Consider the following 19,780-nt stretch of genomic DNA (forward strand, 5'->3'; position numbering starts at 1 on the left):
CAAAGTGCCCAGCAGGCCCCAGGAAGGCCAGCAACTGCAGTATGAAAACTATCAAATAAAGGAAATAAACCAAACTAAGGTGGTTTTGTTTTTTTTTGGTACAGTTAAGAATATTTGAATACTCACTTCCTTAGATTCCATATTTTTATTTTACCCAGTAGGTAGTATATTCCAGTGAATTCAGAATTTGAAAGATGCAAAATGGTATTCAGTGAAATGTCTCTCCCTCCCACAAGTCAGTTCTGTTCCTTGAACCCTCCCAATGTTATTAATTTCTTGTTTATCCTTCCAGAGGCTATATTTTATGCATATACAAATACATGCACATATATCTTAGATTTGATTTTAATGACTTTAAAATTTCTCTCCTTTTGATTAATCTACAAATGATCCTGAGAACCCAGAAGTATGGAAAGCCCTTTCTTGAACTCAAGCATGTGATGGGGCTAAAAACAGTAGTAAGCTTATCTTGAACCTTGTAGATTTGTTGCCTATTGGAAGACATTTTCAGCCCTTGACTTTCATTGTATTTTTCTGTGCCTCACTGTTATGTTGTAAAGTTCAACTTGCAGTAACAAGAACCCCCAAGGCTCTGAGGGGGACTTAGGAATTTCAGTGACATGGGCTTTAGAAAAATTTTCATCAAAGAATGTCAAAGAGTCAAATGTTCACATTGAATTCCTTTTATTTGCAATGTACAAAGCTGACACCATGCTTATTACTCAAGAAGTGAAGGTAACAATAGGTCGGATTATACTGATTATGCTTTGTGTGTGTTGGCACAGTTTATATAATATTTAAGGAAACAGAATCACCTGGAAGGAATTGCCTCATGTCAACATAGCTAAGTGTTCTGGGAAATTGATAATTAAAGGAAATGGTTAAAATAATCCCCCTAAACAGAATACGATATAGTTTATAATCTGTCCAGGCTTGCTTTGGGTCTGCTAACTGTTAAAGAGAGCAGTGTGCTAGATTTTTATGAGGATTAAAAAAACATCAAAATGGTTTAACAGGCTACCTATGAAAGAGCAATTGGATGGAAATTTTAATGGCAAGTCTCTCACAGCCTCAAAATGCAAAGCAACCAGCACTGCAGTGTTGATTTGCCACATTGCACACATCTGGATGGCATTTGGAATAAACAAGGGCTTCTGAGAAATTGGGACAAGGGATTTACCTTTTTGTTCCTGGAGTCAAAAGCAAAATTCACACCTCCTTACCCATCCTCCTCTCTACCCCCAGCCCAGGAGAAAGGGTGGCAGTTCGCATTTCCCTTTATGGGTCTGACCCCATTTGGTACATCCTCTGCTCTACTCTACATCAGGCCAAGTCTGCTGCCTGTGGCTGGGGAGGGAGCTGACAAGGAGGAATTGATTTGTCTACGACCATATGAAGTTGATGAGCCCCTCTTGGCAGCTGGCCTTCCAGCACAGTCGTGCTTACTGTCGAAGGAGTCAAAGCTCACCCCAGGTTACTGGCTAGCACCTCATTCGGTCTCCGTGAAGAGTGAGAGTTTGCCCTGTGCAGGCTCCATCCATCCATAATGTTGAACCAGAGAAAATTTTTTTTTGTGTGGAAACACTGGGTTCTAGTTTAAGCCAAATAACGTGTGGTGACCGCTGGACATAGAGGAATGACTCCTTAGCTATCATGAAGAGCTTTCTGATCAAGATGGTGAGGAAAGCGAGCATTCTAAGAAAGTGGTGGCCTAGCGGTCTTTCTGAGGTAGCCATGAAGAATCACGCAAACATCCAGACCGAATTGTAGCACCAGGTTGACTGAAATGGGATAGCAGACCTCAGCAGGGTGGGCTCACCCAGGGGGCCTGAGGGTGGGGGTGACCAAGGTCCAGTAGTCCAGCCCAAACGAGACTCCAAGGTGCAGCTTGACAGATGGGCAAAAGGGCTTAGGCCTTCCTTCTTCAGACCATTCGGGTTTGTGAGGTGACCGTTGTGTGCAGGAGGGGAGGGCATGGGGCAGAGTGGCAGGTGCCACCCTACACGCTTTTCATACACACCTGGCAGCGGCTGACTCGGGTGTGGAGCTGTCCAGCTTTCAGCGTCTCAGATACAGGCTCCTCCCCAAACTGCTGCCTCTCTTCCACTGTTGTCAGCCAGAAACTATATTTGTTGGCAAAGTAGTGGCAGGTGCCCCGGGCACCACTGCATTCGATGAAAGGAGTAGCCCGGAAATCCTCTAGGCAGGATCCGGGAGAGACCAGGGACTGGCCCCCGCCCTCTGCACCGGCGGCTGTGTGCTGAAACGGACAGAGGGTGGCCGTGAGCTGGTCACCTGGGAGCCAACAGGCTCTGCTTCTCCAGCCCTGAGCTCCGGTCCCTTGGTTCAGCCCCCATGTCAGGTCAATAAACCAAACACTGTGTTTTGGATCCTTGTCACCGCCTCAGGGCCAGGAGTGCCCCCTCTGAGCTCCCGAGTGCCCTCCTAGCCCACAGTTCCTGGGCTGTGGCTACATGCTAGACAGCTTCTCTCAGACTGCTGATGCCCGCCAAGTCCCCCAAGTATGCTAGTGCCCCTGGCAGATTTCCACTGACGAAGAAATCTGAGAAAGGCTGAATTAAAGAAAATTCAGTGGGATTCAGAATGCAGTTCTCAGAACCCTTTGCTCCAAGCCCATGATGGTGTTTTCCAGAGAAGGGAGAGAGCATGGAATAGTCTACCAGGGGGTTAGACCATGGGCCCATCCCCTCATGGATCTGTTAACAGCTCCTACTCTGAAGTCACCTTTATTGGAACTCTTACTTGCAATCTGTACCACGGCCATGAGGGGGCGTGTCACCTGTTGAGTACAGATGAGCCTCATATTTGGCCTAAAGTTCTGGCCCTCGTGTCACCCAGCTCCTTCAGCACTCGATTTCAGGATTTCCCTCCAAGCACTCCCTACCCTCGGCCTTTACCCTGGGGGAAGGGGCAGTGTGGTGCCTCACCATGAGGAAGGAGTACCCAATCCACAGACTGCGCCAGCCCAGGGGGCACTGTGGGATGGTGATGTCCTGGCTGTGCACAGCAATGGCTTGCGAGGGCGCCTCACACACAGAGCAGCGGCTGATGTACTGGGGGATCTGTGTCTGGCCGACCGGCATCATAGGGATGGGGGCGGTGGTGGAGAGCCAGTAGGACTTATCATTCCGTCGGGCATAGTGGCACACTTCATTGATGTTGCAGTAGATGAATGGCATGGTGCTGAAGCGGGGCAGGCAGGAGCCAGCAAACCCTGGAAGGAGAGAAGATAGGCAGGAGCAGGTAAGGTCTGGCTGAGGGACCAGGCTGGGATTGTCCTCGGAGCCACTACGACTGGACTAGATTGTGGTTTGGATTCATATCCAACTGCTTGTTCCAGAGCATGGTTGCCTCTCCTTCCGGTCCTGGACTACACCCTGATGTCTGCTGATCAAATCTTACTTTCTGTGTACCAGAGAAATTGGATAATGAAAAGAATCTTTTTAGAAACTGAATGAAGACTCCCTAAATCAACCCATTTTGTAAAACCAACATTTAATAGAGTGAGTCTACATTTCACACTCAGCACACCTGAAGACAATTCAGTTAATTCTGGGATAATCATTGTTACTCACAGATCATATTATTATTACTACTACTAATTGCTTTCCTGGTGGCTCAGATGGTAAAGAATCTGCCTTCAAGGCAAGAGACCTGGGTTTAATACCTGGGTCTGAAACATCCTGGAGAAGGGAATGGCAACCCACTCCAGTATTCTTGTCTGGAAATCCCATGGATGGAAGAAACTGATGGGCTACAATCCTTGGGGTCGCAAAGAGTCAGATACAAATGGGTGACTAAGCACCTTAGCACTAATCATTACTGTTTAATGGATGGTTAATGCTTTTGAATTGTGGTGCTGGAGAAGATTCTTGAGACTCCTTTGGTCTGCAAGCAGATCAAACCAGTCAATCCTAAAGGAAATCAACCCTAAATATTCATTGGAAGGACTGATGCTGAAGCTCCAATACTTTGGCCATCTGATGCAAAGAGCTGACTCATTGGAAAAGACCCTGATGCTGAGAAAGACTGAAGCAAAAGGAGAAGGGGTGACAGAGGATGAGATAGTTAGATGGCATAACTGACTCATGGACATGAATTTGCACAAACTCTGGGAGATAGTGTAGGACAGAGGAGCCTGGTGTGCTGCAGTCTATGGGGTCACAAAGAGTCGACGACTTAGCAACTCAACAACAACAAATATATGTAAAACACTGTTCTAAGCATTTTACATGGGTGATTTTTGTAATCCTCACTCCAACCTATGAGACAGGTACTAGAATTAGCCTTGTTCCATTGAGAAGGAGGCAGAAGGTAAAATAGGTTGAATAACATGTCCAGAGTAAGTGGCAGAGCCAGGGTTTGAACCCAGATCTGCATGAATGACTCTAGACCTGGTACTTATAACCCACTATCCAACATGGGCCCACCAATGGTTGGGAGGAACAAGGAGTGGAACTTGTGGGGACAGATGGCCAGGGGTGGTTGTGGGAGCTGGTACCTACCCAGGTCCTGGTTGTGGGCTTTCTCTTGCCCCTCCACGAACAGCAGGCTGTAACCCACCCAGAGCTGGCTCATCCCGCTGGGGCACAGGGGCACCTGTTCTGACTGGCTGTGCTTCACCAAGGTGTAGCCCACTCTCAGGCTCTGTCCAGGCACTCCAGCCCTCCCGAAGGGGCCCGGCTTCCCTGGAGCTCCTGAGATGGAGAGAGCAGAAAAGGGGTGAGCCAGGTACAGCCAATAATAACAGCAGGTACTCACTTGGTGGCAAGCGTTGAGCAGGGGCCATTATGTACAAGCATTAGCTCACTCAATCCTTACAACCTCATCTCTCCAATTTGTGGATAATGAAACTGACTCTCACCACCTACAGCTAGTAAGTGGTAGAACTAGAATGCCAACTCAGATGTATCTGGCTAGAGAGTCCTCATTTTGAAAAGCACACGACCCAGTTTTTCTTCCACAGTCACCCAACCTTGGGTTCTCTGGGATGGGATGAGCAGAGAGGGCTACTTCTCAGGCTGGCGTTGCAGGCTTTCATAGGAGATAACTGAGGACTCACTGAATCAAAGGCAGCAAAGGCAGAGCTGGGGTTAGCGAGGCAAAATCACACCCTCCTTTCCTGTCAGGCATAGCTAACAATCATGGCACTTTTCCTGTGAGCCTCAGGAATGTTGATTTGCCATTTTTGATATAAAAGGAGGTAAGTAGCAGAACAGCTATATCTTACCTCAGTTTTTCTTCTCCCTGGAACCAACCCCCCTTCTGTCCACATCAGAATCCCTTGGTAGAAGGGGGTTGGTGCAGGGCAGGGGAGTCATAGCTCTTAAGAGCTGGAAGAGAACCCAGAGAACTATTTGGAACAGTTTTTCACCTTCTGGAATGTAGGGCTCTGATCCGTCACAGCTCAGAATGGAGTCGGCGTGAATGGATGAGAGCCCAGTTTTCCAGCCTCCTAGTAGTGTCAAGCTTTACTGCCAGATTTCCTAATTCCAAGATTTGAGATTTTGACTCACTACCAAGCCTCAAACCCTTATAGAAGCCCTCTGCCTGCTAGTGCTGACATTGCCAGACCTTCAAATCCTGGAGGGCCTTGTAGTCCAGGGAGACCAGGATCACCAAGAGCCCCAGGTGGGCCAGGGAGTCCACTGGCGCCATCTTTGCCAGGGATGCCAGGTAAACCTTTAGATCCTGCAAGGAGAGAAGGCCCACAGTGGGGTACTCAATGTGGAGGAAGAGGGACTTCTCCAGGTCTTCCCTGGAGAAAGGGGACTTGTGTGTCATGCCCAGGACTCACCAGAAGAGGGCAGATTTGGCCATCACCTGGGAGTGCAGGCTGAGGACAGGGCTGAGCCTCCCAGGCTAGTCCTTAGTTCACGTCTGGGTAGCTCGGCCCTGGGACCCCACTCTGAACTTAGCCCTTCTGAGCCCCTTCACACACCTGTCCTCACTTCGTCTCATCCTCCCAGCAACTCTGGGAAGGACACAGGGCAAATGCTGGGGTCCCGAGTCAGAAATGAGGACACTGAGGCCTAGAGAGACTGTTAGCTTACTCCAGTTGAGGCAAAACTGGAATTAGAAGCTGGATTTTCTGTCCCCCAACCCTGGGTTTTCTCCCTTTCTTTTTATTGCCCACCATACTCCCTCCTTTCTGCAGCAGCACATTACTGAGGGACAAGCTGTCTGGATTAGCTATTGTGCTCTGCCCACGTTCTCTGAAGCCAAGTACAATTGCTGGCCCTGGGGGCCCTCCTTCCTGGCAAGAAGATTGGGAGCTTTGTGAGGAAACCAAGGAAATGCTTGATGAAGCTACCCCCTTGAAGCTGCGGGGTTCCTAGCCAGTTGCTTCAGCATCCCAATCAAAGCCATCTCAGCTCCCAACTAAGTTCCCTTTCCCTGGCACCCTACTCACCTTGTAGGCCCACAGGTCCTTGGACCCCAGGGTCTCCCATGAGGCCAGGGATTCCATCAATGCCTGGAAGACCCATGGGTCCAGGGGGAGCCTGGATGGCTTCTGCAATGGGTGTGTGTCCAGGAGCACCTCGAGGGCCAGATAAGCCTGTGGGAGGGTGGAAGAAACGGAAATGTCAGGCAGAGGCAGAGGAGGTGGCTAGGGAAGGCCCCTGGAGGTTCAGTTGGCATCACAGCCTAGGACCTCAAACTCAACCAGCTGGCTTATTGATAGAAGCCAAATAAGTCAATTTGCTTGAGTGCCTACTGAGTTCTAGTCCCTGGTAGATGAGGGGATAGAGCAGTGAGTAAGACCTTTATGAGACAATGGTCTGTTGATAAAGATGAAATATGCATAACCTGACAAAAACCATTAACCTTACTGCAAATTGTGAAAAGTGCTACAAAGGAAATGGAGAGTGCAGTGACTGTGGGATGGAGCAGAGAGGGCTACAGGGTAGAGAACCTGCTGCTGCTAAGTCACTTCAGTCGTGTCCGACTCTGTGCAACCCCATAGATGGCAGCCCACCAGGCTCCCCCGTCCCTGGGATTCTCCAGGCAAGAACATTGGAGTGGGTTGCCATTTCCTTCTCCAATGCATGAAAGTGAAAAGTGAAAGTGAAGTTGCTTAGTCGTGTCCGACTCTTAGCGACCTCATGGACTGCAGCCTACGAGGCTCCTCTGTCCATGGGATTTTCCAGGCAAGAGTACTGGAGTGGGGTGCCATTGCCTTCTCCGAGAGAACCTGCTTTAGTGATAAGTGGCCTTTTACAATCAGTGACACCTAAGCTGAGATTATTAAAGCATTAGAAGGGGCTGGAGGTAGTATTCCAGGAAGTAGAACTAGCATGTGCAAAGGCCCTGTGGCCAGCCAGGGTGTGATGTTTTTGGATAACAGAAAGAGGCCAGTGTGAGAAAAGCACAGTGAGCAGCAAAGGGTAAAAGCTGGTGATGAGGGATGCCATGGGATACCAATGGATGATTTCTGCTTTTATAAGACCTCTCCCACCACAGTCTGGAGAAACGATTGTTGGGGGAGGTGCATAATGAAAGCACGGAGACCAGTCAGCAGGTCACCACAGTGATTCACATGAGAAATGTTGGTGGCTTGGATCTGAGAGGTATTGGTGGAGGTGATGAGAGGGGAGTGGATGCAAGGCCCATTCTGGAAACACAGCCCCCAGGAGTTGCTAATAGGATTGGATGTGTGTGATTGAGGGGAGTGGTGTAAAAGACAGGCTTCATTTCTGGATTCAGCAAATGGATAAGTGGTAACTGAGTGCCAGCCCAGTACACACTAATGCAGAAATGATGCAGAGAGGGGAGATCAGTGGTAGGATTCATGGTTGCAAGGCAGCAGTGGCCTTCAGTCCTGGGAGCTGATGGTGGCAGAGGTATTCCCGAGGTGGACAAACTCCGTTTCTGGCACGGTGATAAATGACTCCTGAAAGAATCTCACTCCAAGCCCTCCCTCGAACTCAGGAACATGCTCTCAACTCACCTCTTGGCCCCGCCTTCCCCTTCATCCCGGGAAGTCCTGGGTCTCCAGGTGGTCCAACCTTGCCTGGAGTCCCCATGAAGCCAGGCTCACCTCTCATGCCTGGCAAAGCCCAAAGGAAAGCAAGTCAGGGCCTGGCACGGTGGTGCTGGTGGGGGAAGGGGGCTTGAGATTAAGCAGAGACAAAGGCCGGAAGAGCATCATCAGCCGGTCTCTGTTCACAGGGTGGCAGGAAGGGGCCATCTCCAACTGTGGAGTGGGAAAGGGCCCAGTTGCCAGCCATGCAGTCATACCTTTCAATCCTAGCTCTCCAGGGAGGCCAGAGAAACCTGGAATTCCTTGGTCTCCTTTGGGCCCTTGAGGGCCAGGAATTCCAGGGAAGCCAGGGTCTCCAGGGTCGCCTTGATCTGAGGCAGGCCCAGGGGGGCCTGGGGGCCCAGGAGGGCCTGGGCGGCCTAGGAATAAGATAGGAAGAGGGATGAGGGCAGGGGACAGAGGAAACGGCCGCTGTGGAAGGCCTTGACATTGATAGGAAGCCAAAGCCCATTCCCAAGGCAAATAATGTTCCCTCGCCTTCTGTGGGGCCCCAGTGACCAGACCTTCCCAAACCCTTTTAGCAAAATGTAGCCCATTCTGGTCCCCTGTGTCCCTGCAGCGGGAGGGGTGTGAGGCTGGACTGTAGACAAGGCAATGCCAGCCTTTTTTGGGCTTCCTGGCTTTACCTCGTTCTCCATCTAGACCTGGTCGCCCAGGGTCACCAGGCTGTCCTTCTATGACTGAAGGCAAGGAGAGGCCCAGTGCACCGGGGAGACCAGCGGCGCCCTGGAGACCTGGAAAACCTGCAAAGAATAAATAAAAGGGGCTGCAGGGGCTTTGTGTACCTAAGAGAGGGCCAGGCTCTCTCAGAGAAAATGGAAGCCATTAGGTAGCAGCCAGAGCAGCCTAGGCCAGCAGAGAGGGCTCTTATCCCTTGCTCCTCCCTTGGCAGCCAGTGGCCCCAAACAGCTGACAGGAGCTCAGAGAGGCCCCACTGGCATTGAATTGGGATGAATAGAGCCTCAGAAAGTTCTAGCTCTCCAACCTCTCTGGTAATAGAAATATGGTAAACAGATTTCCCCAAAATCAGGAAGAAAAGAAGGTATAACTGTAGCACTTGGAACTGAAGTTCCCTGAGGTGTTTTTACACCTACTGTCCCTATTGTATAATGTTTCATTCAGTTAGCCAGTCTTGTCTGCTGCTGACCAGAGAAGGTTATAGACGGAGGTAGGGTGTAGCCCCTAACCAGTCAGAAGAGAACCTCACCTGCTCCAGCAGAATGGAGGTGGGAAGGGTGCTGAGACCCCTGGTGTCTTATCTGGCTAATTTCTGGGTCTTCCAGGCAAGCTGGAAACCAGTGTTATAGGTGATTCATGATATTAGCTAAATGCTTTCTTAATTGCCTAAATCCCTTCTCCGTTTGGCCAAGGAAAATAGCCACTTACTGGCCTATGTACATAATATTTGCTCAAATTTCTGTTTGTGGGATGATTTCTATTAGGTTCAAAACCAAAAAAATTTCAACAGATTATAGAAGATGTATGTAATATGCATACATCAAAAACATAGATGATAATCTTGCTGGGAAAACATATCAAAGCCACATATACAAATGCAGAAATCTATTTTATTCTTGTAACATGGATGGAGTGTATTTATTACTTTGGTATATTCTAGAAGGTATTTAAATGAAGAGGAATTAATTCAAATTGATTGATAAACTGTTTTGCTGGTTGAGATTCTTGTTTGTGACAAGAAAATACCAAAATATTAATGTTGCATTTGATTGTTCTGACCAAAAAGCTGAAAATATTAATGTAGACTTTCTCATATTTTGCTAAGAAATAGAAAATCCATGAAAACTTGTAAGGGAAGATGGCAGATTGGTTGATTTGGGCATCATTAATAGCTCATTGATTAATTGAATACTGATGAAACATAAATGAGGAAAAAATAAATATCAATAAGTCTCCAACTATTAGAAGTCTGGAAAAGAAACAAAGTAAAAACAAAAAGCAAAACTAGTCACAAAACCACATGGTACTACTTTTAGTTATGTCTTGATGAGTCTTTGAAGTAGTTTTTATTTTCATAAAGGTAAAAATCTGAAAAGAAAGACATACTGTATTTTTGTCCTGAAGATATATCTTCATATATCTATACATATATATGGGCTGAAATTATGCAAAACAAGTAAACAAGACACCACATATAGTAGAGTAAGTGTGGGCTAGGCACAGATTATAAAGTTTGTTTCCATGGCAATTTTTACAGCCAACTCCTCTTTTCGAACTGTTTCTTGATTTTAAAATTACACTAATATATTATTAAACCTGAAATAAAGGTACTACTGACCTCACATAGTTAAAAAAAAAAAGCTCAAGTGTTTCTTTAAGAATGAGGTATTTTCAGTGATCACATGATGGAAATGCAAGATGGCATATTTTCCCAACTTATTCCATCATCACAGCCCTAAAAAAAAAACCCAAAATATACTAATGTGGCCTCTCAAGTATATACTGCAAATATGGAAATCAATGGCATAATTTAATGTTATTTAGATAAATGTATTGTAGGGACAGGGTTTGCTCCTAGGAAATTTCCTAAGGGGTAAACCTTTGTTATACATTGATTTCTATAATCAAATTAGAGATTCAGTTACTGTTGGGGGATATGATATTTGATATGTATGTTTTAAAACAAATTCTTTTAATTAGATACTGAGAAGAAGAGAAGAATATTTATAAACCATATGTAAACAATCATCTAGATAGAATGAACATCTGTGTTCCAACCACCCAATTTAAGGAAAAGAAGATAGCAATACCTTTGAATTTCTTTTTCTTTCCTGGCTTTTTTGTTTTAAGTTTATTTATTTTTAATTGGAGTATAATTGCTTTCAATGTTGTGTTGGCATCTGCCATACATCATCGTGAAGCAGCCATAGGTGTACATAAGTCCCCTCCCTCTGGAACCTGCCTCCCACCCCATCGCATCCCTCTAGGTTGTTCTTTTCAGACCCTTTACAGATTTTACCATCTTCCCTCCCTCCCAGAGGCAACCAGTCCTGAGGTTTGTGTTCATCATTCCCTTTTCATCACAGTTTGAATATCCATGCATATTTGCATCCCTAAACAACATATTGGTTGGAATCACACTAAACATATTCCTCTTCAACTTCCCCTTTCTCCCCCTTCAACATTATGCACCTGAAATGTATCCATCTTGACATGTGCTGTTTGCTGCATTTGTATTTGTGGTTTTATTACCTCAGATAGCCAAAGGCAATGAATAATGTAATGACCAGGAATTCATAGTCAAGATTTAAAAACAGAAAAGGCATGCCTGTGCTTCCACCCAGGACCCAGACCTTTCTCTATCTCCTGCCAAAGAAGCCATAAAGCTTCCCTTCCTAAGCCCTCACTTCTGGAGAAACTGCTGGCTTTCAGAAAAGTACAGGTTGGTCCAGACAAAGGAAAGAGTAAACACAGAGACAGCAGATGCCCCAACATAAAATGCAGCTGGAAATGAATTAATGCATGAATATAGTTCCTGGAAAACCTACGCAGATTATACAAACATGCACATAAATGCATAAAGTGATGTGCTGGACATCAGGCCCCAGAACTATGAGGAACAGAACATTTTGCATACATGATTTCCCCAGGTAACATGTGATAGTAGAATGGCCAATGTTTCTTGACCAACTACTACGTGCCATGCTAAGGTGTAAGGTGCTTAGTCGCTCAGTCATGTCTGACTCTTTTGTGACCCCATGGACTGAAGCCTGCCAGGCTCCTCTGTCATGGGATTTCCCAGGCAAGAACACTGAAGTGGGTTGCCATTTCCTTCTCCAGAGGCTCTTCTCGACCCAGGGATCAGACCCAGGATTCCTGCATTGCAGGCAGATTCTTTACCACCTGAGCCACCAGGGAAGCCGCCATGCACTGTTCTAGGTGCTTCCATATGTATTACCTCACTCCTCATTGATGTTTCACCAAATATATAGGGTAGATTCTCTTATTCACATTTTATAGAAAAGGAAACCTATGGGTTCCTTTGGGATGGAGGGGTGAGTAACCTGCTTGTTCAAGGTCATGTAGCTAGTGAGAAGGAGAGCTGGGATTTGAATCCAGTAGTCCGACTTCAGAGCCCCTGCTCTCAGCTATGGTGATGCATGAAATGAATGTCTTGTTCTACACTGAGTGGGAGGTATATGCATCTCTACAACATTTCTAAGGAGAGTTAAAGAATCAGAATTCATTCTTATTATTTGAGAGGTGGGGGAAGTGAAAAAAGTGAAAGTGAAAGTCAGTCGGTTGTGTCTGATTCTCTGTGACCCATGGACTGTAGCCCACCAGGCTCCTCTGTCCATGGAATTCTCCAGGCAAGAATACTGGAGTGGGTAGCTATGCCCATCTCCAGGGGATCTTCCTGACCCAGGGATTGATCCCAGGTCTCCTTCATTGGAGGCAGATTCTTTACTGTTTGAGCCATCAGGGAAGCCCGAGAAGTAGGGGAAGGGAGACTCAGAAAGGGACTTCAGACTATGTGATGAGTCAGGGGCTGAGATTAAGGTGAAATCTATTTCTAGTAAACCCAGTAAATCCTAATTAACTGCTTGCTGTGTGCCTATCCTAGGGAGATATTTATCCTCTTAGTCTTGGCTTCCTTCCAGCAGCCACAACTGTCTTCTCAGGGCCCCATGACTGCCAACTGCCCTGGACACCAAGAGATTTCTGGAAAACCTCTCGCTAAGTGGACAAGCCCAGTCCCTCAGGACCATTAAAACTAGACTCTGACAAAGTGAGAAAGAGAGGCCCTGTGGTTAATAAGGGAGAGCTGGAGGGAAGCTGGAGGCTAGAGAGGACTCATTGAACTGCTCTCTGACACCCCTTCCTGGGAAAGCCTGAGGTGGAGCCTACCCTCTTTTTGTCAGTAGTTGGGTTCTGAAATCCCCAGAGATGTAAAGACATGCACAACTCATCCCTGGGAGCCACATGACCCCAAGGAACCCCAACCCTGGCTGCCCAGCCAAGTGTAACTTGGGCTTACTTACCTTGACTACCTTTGGGTCCTCTTATACCTGGCTTTCCTGGGGCTCCGATGCCAATTCCTGGAGAACCTTTTTCCCCTTTGGGACCAGGCAAGCCAGCTGGCCCAGGCACACCGGTTATACTAGGTCCTAGGAGGAGATGCAGAGAGATGCGGGGACACAACTCAGTGGGGCTGAGGCCCTTGTGCCCAGCTCACTTGCAGGGAGTCTGCCTCACAGACACCAGAGGCTGAGGGCTGAAATGATAGGGAGGAGAGCTGATGCAGGTAGAAAGACAAACTCCATTCAACTTTCTACCCCTCCTGCCCCCCCCCCCCACACACATCAAGGCATCCCCAACTGGGGGCTGGCAAGGACATCTAAAGGGCTTCCCTGATAGCTCAGTTGGTAAAGAATCTCCTGCAATGCAGGAGACCCTGGTTCAACTGCTGGAGAAGGGATAGGCTACCCACTCCAGTATTCTTGGGCTTCCCTTGTGGCTCAGCCGGTAAGAATATGCCTGCAATGTGGAGGACCTGGGTTCAATCCTTGGGTTGGGAAGATCCCCTGGAGAAGGGAAAGGCTACCCACTCCAGTAAATAAGGTAATTCAGGTATAATATTTAGCCTAATGCTCAATAAATGTTAACCAAATTTATATAAAACTCTAATCTAGCCACCTCTAACCACTGTTTTGGGCTTCCCTTGTGGCTCAGCTGGTAAAGACTCCACCTGCAATGTGGGAGACCTGGGTTCGATCCCTGGGTTGGGAAGATCCTCTGGAGAAGGGAAAGGCTACCCACTTCAGTATTCTGGCCTGGAGAATTCCATGGACTGTATAAGTCCATGGGGTCGCAAAGAGTCAGACACGACTGAGCGACTTCCACTCACTCATACTAAGGACATCTAGGAGTCTAAGGATATGGGATACATTGTGGCCTAGAACTCAAGATCAGCCCCATCAGGCTTCTGGAAGAGTTGGTGTTCTCCTCCTTGCCTTCCAGGGTCTTGCTTACCTGGAGTTCCATGAGTCCCCTTGGTTCCTGGAAGCCCATTCAGTCCATGTAAACCTGGAAGTCCAGGGAAACCTGAGGGGAGAGAAGATCAGAAATGATTCCAGCAACTCTGAATCATGAAGGGTCAGCAAAAGGTCCTGCCCCCGAGGGCACTGCAAAGTCCTCATTTCAAAGGTCCTGAGCATTCTTGAAGCATTAATTAATGCCCTAAGGGAGACTGGACCACCCTTAGTCTCTACCTTCCACCCTAAGTGTTTCTGCCTCTCATTAGAGACCAGCTCCCAGGTGGCGCTAATGGCAAAGAACCTGCCTGCTGATTCAGGAGACGTGAGATAAGGGTTTGATCCCTGGGTTGGAAAGATCCTCTGAAGGAGGGCACTGCAACCCACTCCAGTATTCTTGTCTGGAGAATCCCATGGACAGAGGAGCCTGGTGGGCTACAGTCTAAGGGGTTGCAAAGAGTCAGACTTGACTGAGCGACTGAACATGCATGTACACATAGCTTTAAGAGCAGTGCTGTCCTGTGCTAAGTCACTTTAGTCATGTCCGACTCTTTGCGACCCTATGGACTGTAGCCCGCCAGGCTCCTCTGTCCATGGGATTCTCTAGGCAAGAATACTGGAGTGGGTTGCCATGCCCTCCTCCAGGATGGTAGATAATTAGGTAACTTCAAGAAGAACTCAGAGTGGCAATGCCAAGACCTTGAGTTGCCAGCTCCCAGAGACTTGCTGCCCGCTCTCTCAGTCAGGGAAAGGCTACCTATGCCAGGGCGGTGATCTTCCTTCCTAACTCTGCTCTCCATGGACCCCATGTTTTCCTGCTTCCACTCATGCCCGTCCTCCTTTCTTCCTCCTTTCCCATTACCTCTCATGCAGCTCAGTCAATGACTCCCCTGGATATGGCTTAACCCCAGCTAGGGTCTCCTAATAGAAAGTAGTTACTACCCTTTTTTGAGGAAAGGACCCTTTTCCCCACTGCCACGCCCTAATACACATACCTTTGGTTCCTATTAGGCCAGGGGGACCCAGGGGCCCAGTTGCCCCTGGGTGGCCTGGAGAACCTGGAAGCCCTGGATTTCCTCTCATGCCTGCAACTCCGGGGAGTCCTAAGAATGAAAAAAAGGCAGAAATCAGAAGGAGTCTTGACGCTGATCTGAAATTTTTCAGAATAAAGTTGTCATGTGTCATGGTACCTAGGGAGCCAGGAAGGCCAACATCTCCAGAAATACCAACTTTCCCATCTTCACCTTTGTTTCCTGGGAAACCCACATCACCAACTGGTCCGTCTTTTCCTTTCACACCTACAAAATCAAGAAAAGTGCTGAGTGATCAGGGTATAGTTCAGGGAGTATGTTCCTCCACAGGAGGTGGGGGTAGGGGCAGGAAGGTGAAGCCATTTTGAGCCACCATGGCAGCTGGATCCAATGAAGAAACTCTGAAAGGTATTGTGGCAGCTGTCTTCATACTTGAAAGGTGCCGCCCAACTGAAAGGGCATGGCAACCTACTCTAGAATTCTTGCCTGGAGAATCCCATTGACAGAGGAGCCTGGTGGGCTACAATCCATGGGGTCACACAGAGTTGGACATGACTGAAGCAACTTAGCATGCACACATGCCCAACTGAAAAAGTAAGTAAACTTGTTCTGAGTGTTCCCAGAAGTAGGAGTGATGAGTGGAAAGGTTCCAGAAGTAGTTTGGATAACTATAAATTATGGGAGTGGACACCATTATCTTAAAGGTCTTAGACTATCCTGTAAGTCTGTGAGTCTTGAAGAAAAAGTAGGCTGGTTTGCTTGGGGAAAATGTTGACTGCCTCTGAGTGGATATATGTCAGGTAGGAATTTTTCTGCACTGGACAGAAGTTGCAGAACTTAGGTTTGGCCTCCAAAATTCCTTCCAATGCTCAGTTTTAAGGAGTCTGTGAAATGTAGGAGACAAAAGTACAGCAGCCTTACCTTTGAAACCAGACTCCCCAGGTTGTCCCTTGGGTCCTGGGCTACCAGAAATTCCAAGTGTCTGGCCTTGATCTCCTGGGGATATCAAGATACTGTTTAATTCATCAGGAGAAGGTATAGCTCAATTTGCAGCAAATAGGAAAAAAAGTTTTTATATTGGGGTATAGCAAAAAGATCTTTTGAAGGAAAAATCACGGCCAGGGAAACTCCTTGACACAATTACCCATTGGGTAAAATGTTATGCTTTTATGCTGCAATGCAGGGCTGGGATGCTACCAGGCTATTGGTAAGAAATGCTGCTACATGCAGCATATCTCCACTGGGAAACACATTACTAGGCTTGGTATGGGCAGAGAAGACGATAGGAGGAGCCCTAAAATATCACCAGAAGAGGAGACTGTCTAGAGCTGAGGGTGTCCTCTGCTGCTGAATCTGGAAGGCAGGTGGGTCAAACCACTGCTATTCGCCTACTTTTGACTAACAAAGATTGCAAAGGGGGTTTGGCCAAAGCAGAAGTGCAAATTAGTTCATTTTCTTGTAAACACACAGTCTCCCCCAGGGAGAACCCTGGGCCTGTTAGAAATCCACCTTTGCTCTGGAAAAACACAGTAAAAGGGGAAATGTTCCTTATCTTTCTTTAACAAAAGAATTTTTTTAATTATTTTTTTTGGAGGATAAATTGCTTTACAATGTTGTGTTGGTTTCTGCCATACAATAATGTGAATCAGTCATAAGTATAACATATATCCCCTCCCTCTTGAACCTCCCTCCCACCCACCTCCTCATCCCACCCATCTAGGTTGTCACAGAGCACCGGGTTGAGCTCCCTGTGTTATACAGCAACTTCCCACTAGCTAGCTATTTTACATATGGTAATGTACAAGCCAGGCTTCAGCAATACATGAACCATGAACTTCCAGATGTTCAAGCTGGTTTTAGAAAAGGCAGAGGAACCAGAGATCAAATTGCCAACACCCGCTGGATCATCGAAAAAGCAAGAGAGTTCCAGAAAAACATCTATTTCTGCTTTATTGACTATGTCAAAGCCTTTGACTGTATGGATCACAATAAACTGTGGAAAATTCTGAAAGAGTTGGGAATACCTGACCTGCCTCTTGAGAAACCTATATGCAGGTCAGGAAGCAACAGTTAGAACTGGACATGGAACAACAGACTGGTTCCAAATAGGAAAAGGAGTACGTCAAGGCTGTATATTGTCACCCTGCTTATTTAACTTATATGCAGAGTACATTATGAGAAATGCTGGGCTGGAAGAAGCACAAGCTGAAATCAAGATTGCCGGGAGAAATATCAATAACCTCAGAGATGCAGATGATACTACCCTTATGGCAGAAAGTGAAGAGGAACTAAAAAGCCTCTTGATGAAGGTGAAAGAGGAGAGTGAAAAAGTTGGCTTAAAGCTCAACATTCAGAAAACTAAGATCATGGCATCTGGTCCCATCACTTCATGGGAAATAAATGGGGAAACAGAAACAGTGTCAGACTTTATTTCTTTGGGCTCCAAAACCACTGCAGGTGGTGACTGCAGCCATGAAATTAAAACACGCTTACTCCTTGGAAGGAAAGTTATGACCAACCTAGATAGCATATTAAAAAGCAGAAACATTACTTTGCCAACAGAGGTCCATCTAGTCAAGGCTATGGTTTTTCCAGTGGTCATGTATGGATGTGAGAGTTGGACTGTGAAGAAAGCTGAGCACCAAAGAATTGATGCTTTTGAACTGTGGTGTTGGAGAAGACTCTTGAGAGTCCCTTGGACTGCAAGGAGATCCAACCAGTCCATTCTAAAGGAGATCAGTCCTGGGTGTTCATTGGAGGGACTGATGCTGAAGCTGAAACTCCAGTACTTTGGCCACCTCATGCGAAGAGTTGACTCATTAGAAAAGACCCTGATGACGGCAGAGGATGAGATGGCTGGATGGCATCACTGACTCGATGGACATGAGTATGGGTAAACTCCAGGAGTTGGTGATGGACAGGGAGGCTTGGCGTGCTGCGATTCATGGGGTTGCAGAGTTGGACACAACTGAGCAACTGAACAGAACTGAACTGAACTGAATGTATATATTTCATTGCTACTCTCTCAGTTCGTCCCACCCTCTCCTTCCCCTGCTATCTCCACAAGTCCATTCTCTGTGTCTGTGTCTCTATTCCCGCCCTGCAAATATGTTAATCAATACCATCTTCCTAGATTCCATATATATGCATTAATATATTGGGCATATACCCTGAGAAAAGCATAATTGAAAAAGACACATATACCCCCTGTTCATTGCAGCACTATTTACAATAGTCAGGATGTGGAAGGAACATAGATATTCATTGACAGATAAATGGATAAAGAAGATGTGGTACATGTATACAATGGAATATTACTCAGCCATCAAAAGGAATGAATTTGAGTTAGTTGTAATGAGGTAGATGAACCTAGAGCCAGGTATACAGAGTGAAGTAAGCTCCTTACCTTTTAAACCTGGGAGACCAGATGCTCCTGGTAGCCCGGGAACTCCACTGAGACCCTGTGAACCCTTCAAAGCAATACAGAAATCAGTATTTCTGCTTAGCACTCAGGACCTCCCGTCATCTCTTCCCCCTCCCTTCACTGAGCCATTGCTTGAGACCTGTCCATTGCATACTCTGTGGCTGGGGTGGAGAGGAGGGGGGCATCCTGCAGAGGGGAAATTGATATGCAAGGGGAGAAATGCATATTTATGGTAATTTATGGTAAAAATTGGGGAAGAGTTTGATCCACAGATTAACCCTGGTCTTGTCATTCATAACTTCCCAGTGCCTAACACAATTGGTATCATGGGAAATCGAGGTGTAGATGTTCTAGCAAATCTCTTAGAAAATACAGAACCTAACAGACAGTCCAGGAACTTGATTCACTCTGCATACATTTGGCTATCACCACCCATGCCAAAGCCATGATGGACGAGAACAAGTGTGGCCTTCCCACGTGGAGCTAGGCCTCTGCCACAGGTTCTGCAAGGAATGTGGAGTCTTTCTGCCACTAGGTAGCGGGCTGTATGCAGGCAGGTACTGGAGTCTGAATTTGGTTTAATCCCATAATTTTCACAAGAAAAACTGTCCTCACTGGCTAATGTCCAACATATTGAGTCTGAGAAGCAGGCATGTTGGCTGCAATTGGCCCAGTTCCTCCCCTGGCATCTGGTATGGTTTGGGTTTGAGATGTACCCAGTAAGGACACATGCTACCCAGGACCTTGGGTGGCAGTCTGATTTGGGTCACTTAGCTCCCTGGACCGTAACCATGACACCCCCCATTCACCTGGGGTTTTCTGTGCATTGCCATAACTACTCATTCAGAGCCCCTGCTTATGCTGGGACCCCTCCCAGAATGCCTTCCCACTTTGACTGCATCCTTCCTAGTGTGTAAGTAGCAGGTTGAGAACTGTTTTTTTTTGCCTTTTTTTCAGGTGTGTGTGTATGTGTGTGTGTTTTCTCTCTATCAGTTGGACTGATACTTTTAAAGGTCAAGGACTGTGCCTGCAGGGAACACAGGTGTCCTGTGATCCAATTTATTTAGTCCCTTCAGTACTATTATTGCTACTATTTATTCAGAGTCTGTCATGTACCAAATACAATGCTACCTGCTTTATACATACCTGCTCCCTTAACCTTCACTATGGGCTGAATAAGGTTTGAATACTATTCCCATTTTGAACAGATGAGAAAAGCAAGGCTCCAGCAAGTGGAGTGATATGCCCCAAATCACAGAGCTAATGA

At 46.8% G+C, this 19,780-nt stretch overlaps 1 protein-coding gene across 3 annotated transcripts in view; it reads right to left on the minus strand.

The window, feature by feature from the left end:
* Nucleotides 1-667: 667 nt before the first annotated feature.
* COL4A6 (collagen type IV alpha 6 chain) overlaps nucleotides 668-19,780 on the minus strand; it is a 338,008-nt gene continuing 318,895 nt past the window's right edge. For all 3 annotated transcript variants that reach the window (XM_024988805.2, XM_002699886.6, XM_005227897.5), the window contains 14 exons: nucleotides 18,496-18,559; nucleotides 16,011-16,085; nucleotides 15,249-15,356; nucleotides 15,054-15,161; nucleotides 14,057-14,128; nucleotides 13,066-13,191; nucleotides 8,692-8,808; nucleotides 8,263-8,424; nucleotides 7,973-8,071; nucleotides 6,434-6,580; nucleotides 5,596-5,712; nucleotides 4,527-4,718; nucleotides 2,949-3,235; nucleotides 668-2,260 (listed from right to left, as the gene is read on the minus strand). In XM_024988805.2, coding sequence (XP_024844573.1) covers nucleotides 2,000-2,260; nucleotides 2,949-3,235; nucleotides 4,527-4,718; nucleotides 5,596-5,712; nucleotides 6,434-6,580; nucleotides 7,973-8,071; nucleotides 8,263-8,424; nucleotides 8,692-8,808; nucleotides 13,066-13,191; nucleotides 14,057-14,128; nucleotides 15,054-15,161; nucleotides 15,249-15,356; nucleotides 16,011-16,085; nucleotides 18,496-18,559 — 1,935 coding nt within the window. In that variant the 3' untranslated portion in view covers nucleotides 668-1,999. The remainder of the gene's footprint in view (nucleotides 2,261-2,948; nucleotides 3,236-4,526; nucleotides 4,719-5,595; nucleotides 5,713-6,433; nucleotides 6,581-7,972; nucleotides 8,072-8,262; nucleotides 8,425-8,691; nucleotides 8,809-13,065; nucleotides 13,192-14,056; nucleotides 14,129-15,053; nucleotides 15,162-15,248; nucleotides 15,357-16,010; nucleotides 16,086-18,495; nucleotides 18,560-19,780) is intronic.

Source organism: Bos taurus, chromosome X (genome assembly GCF_002263795.3).
Source record: "Bos taurus isolate L1 Dominette 01449 registration number 42190680 breed Hereford chromosome X, ARS-UCD2.0, whole genome shotgun sequence".
Lineage (NCBI taxonomy): Eukaryota > Metazoa > Chordata > Mammalia > Artiodactyla > Bovidae > Bos > Bos taurus.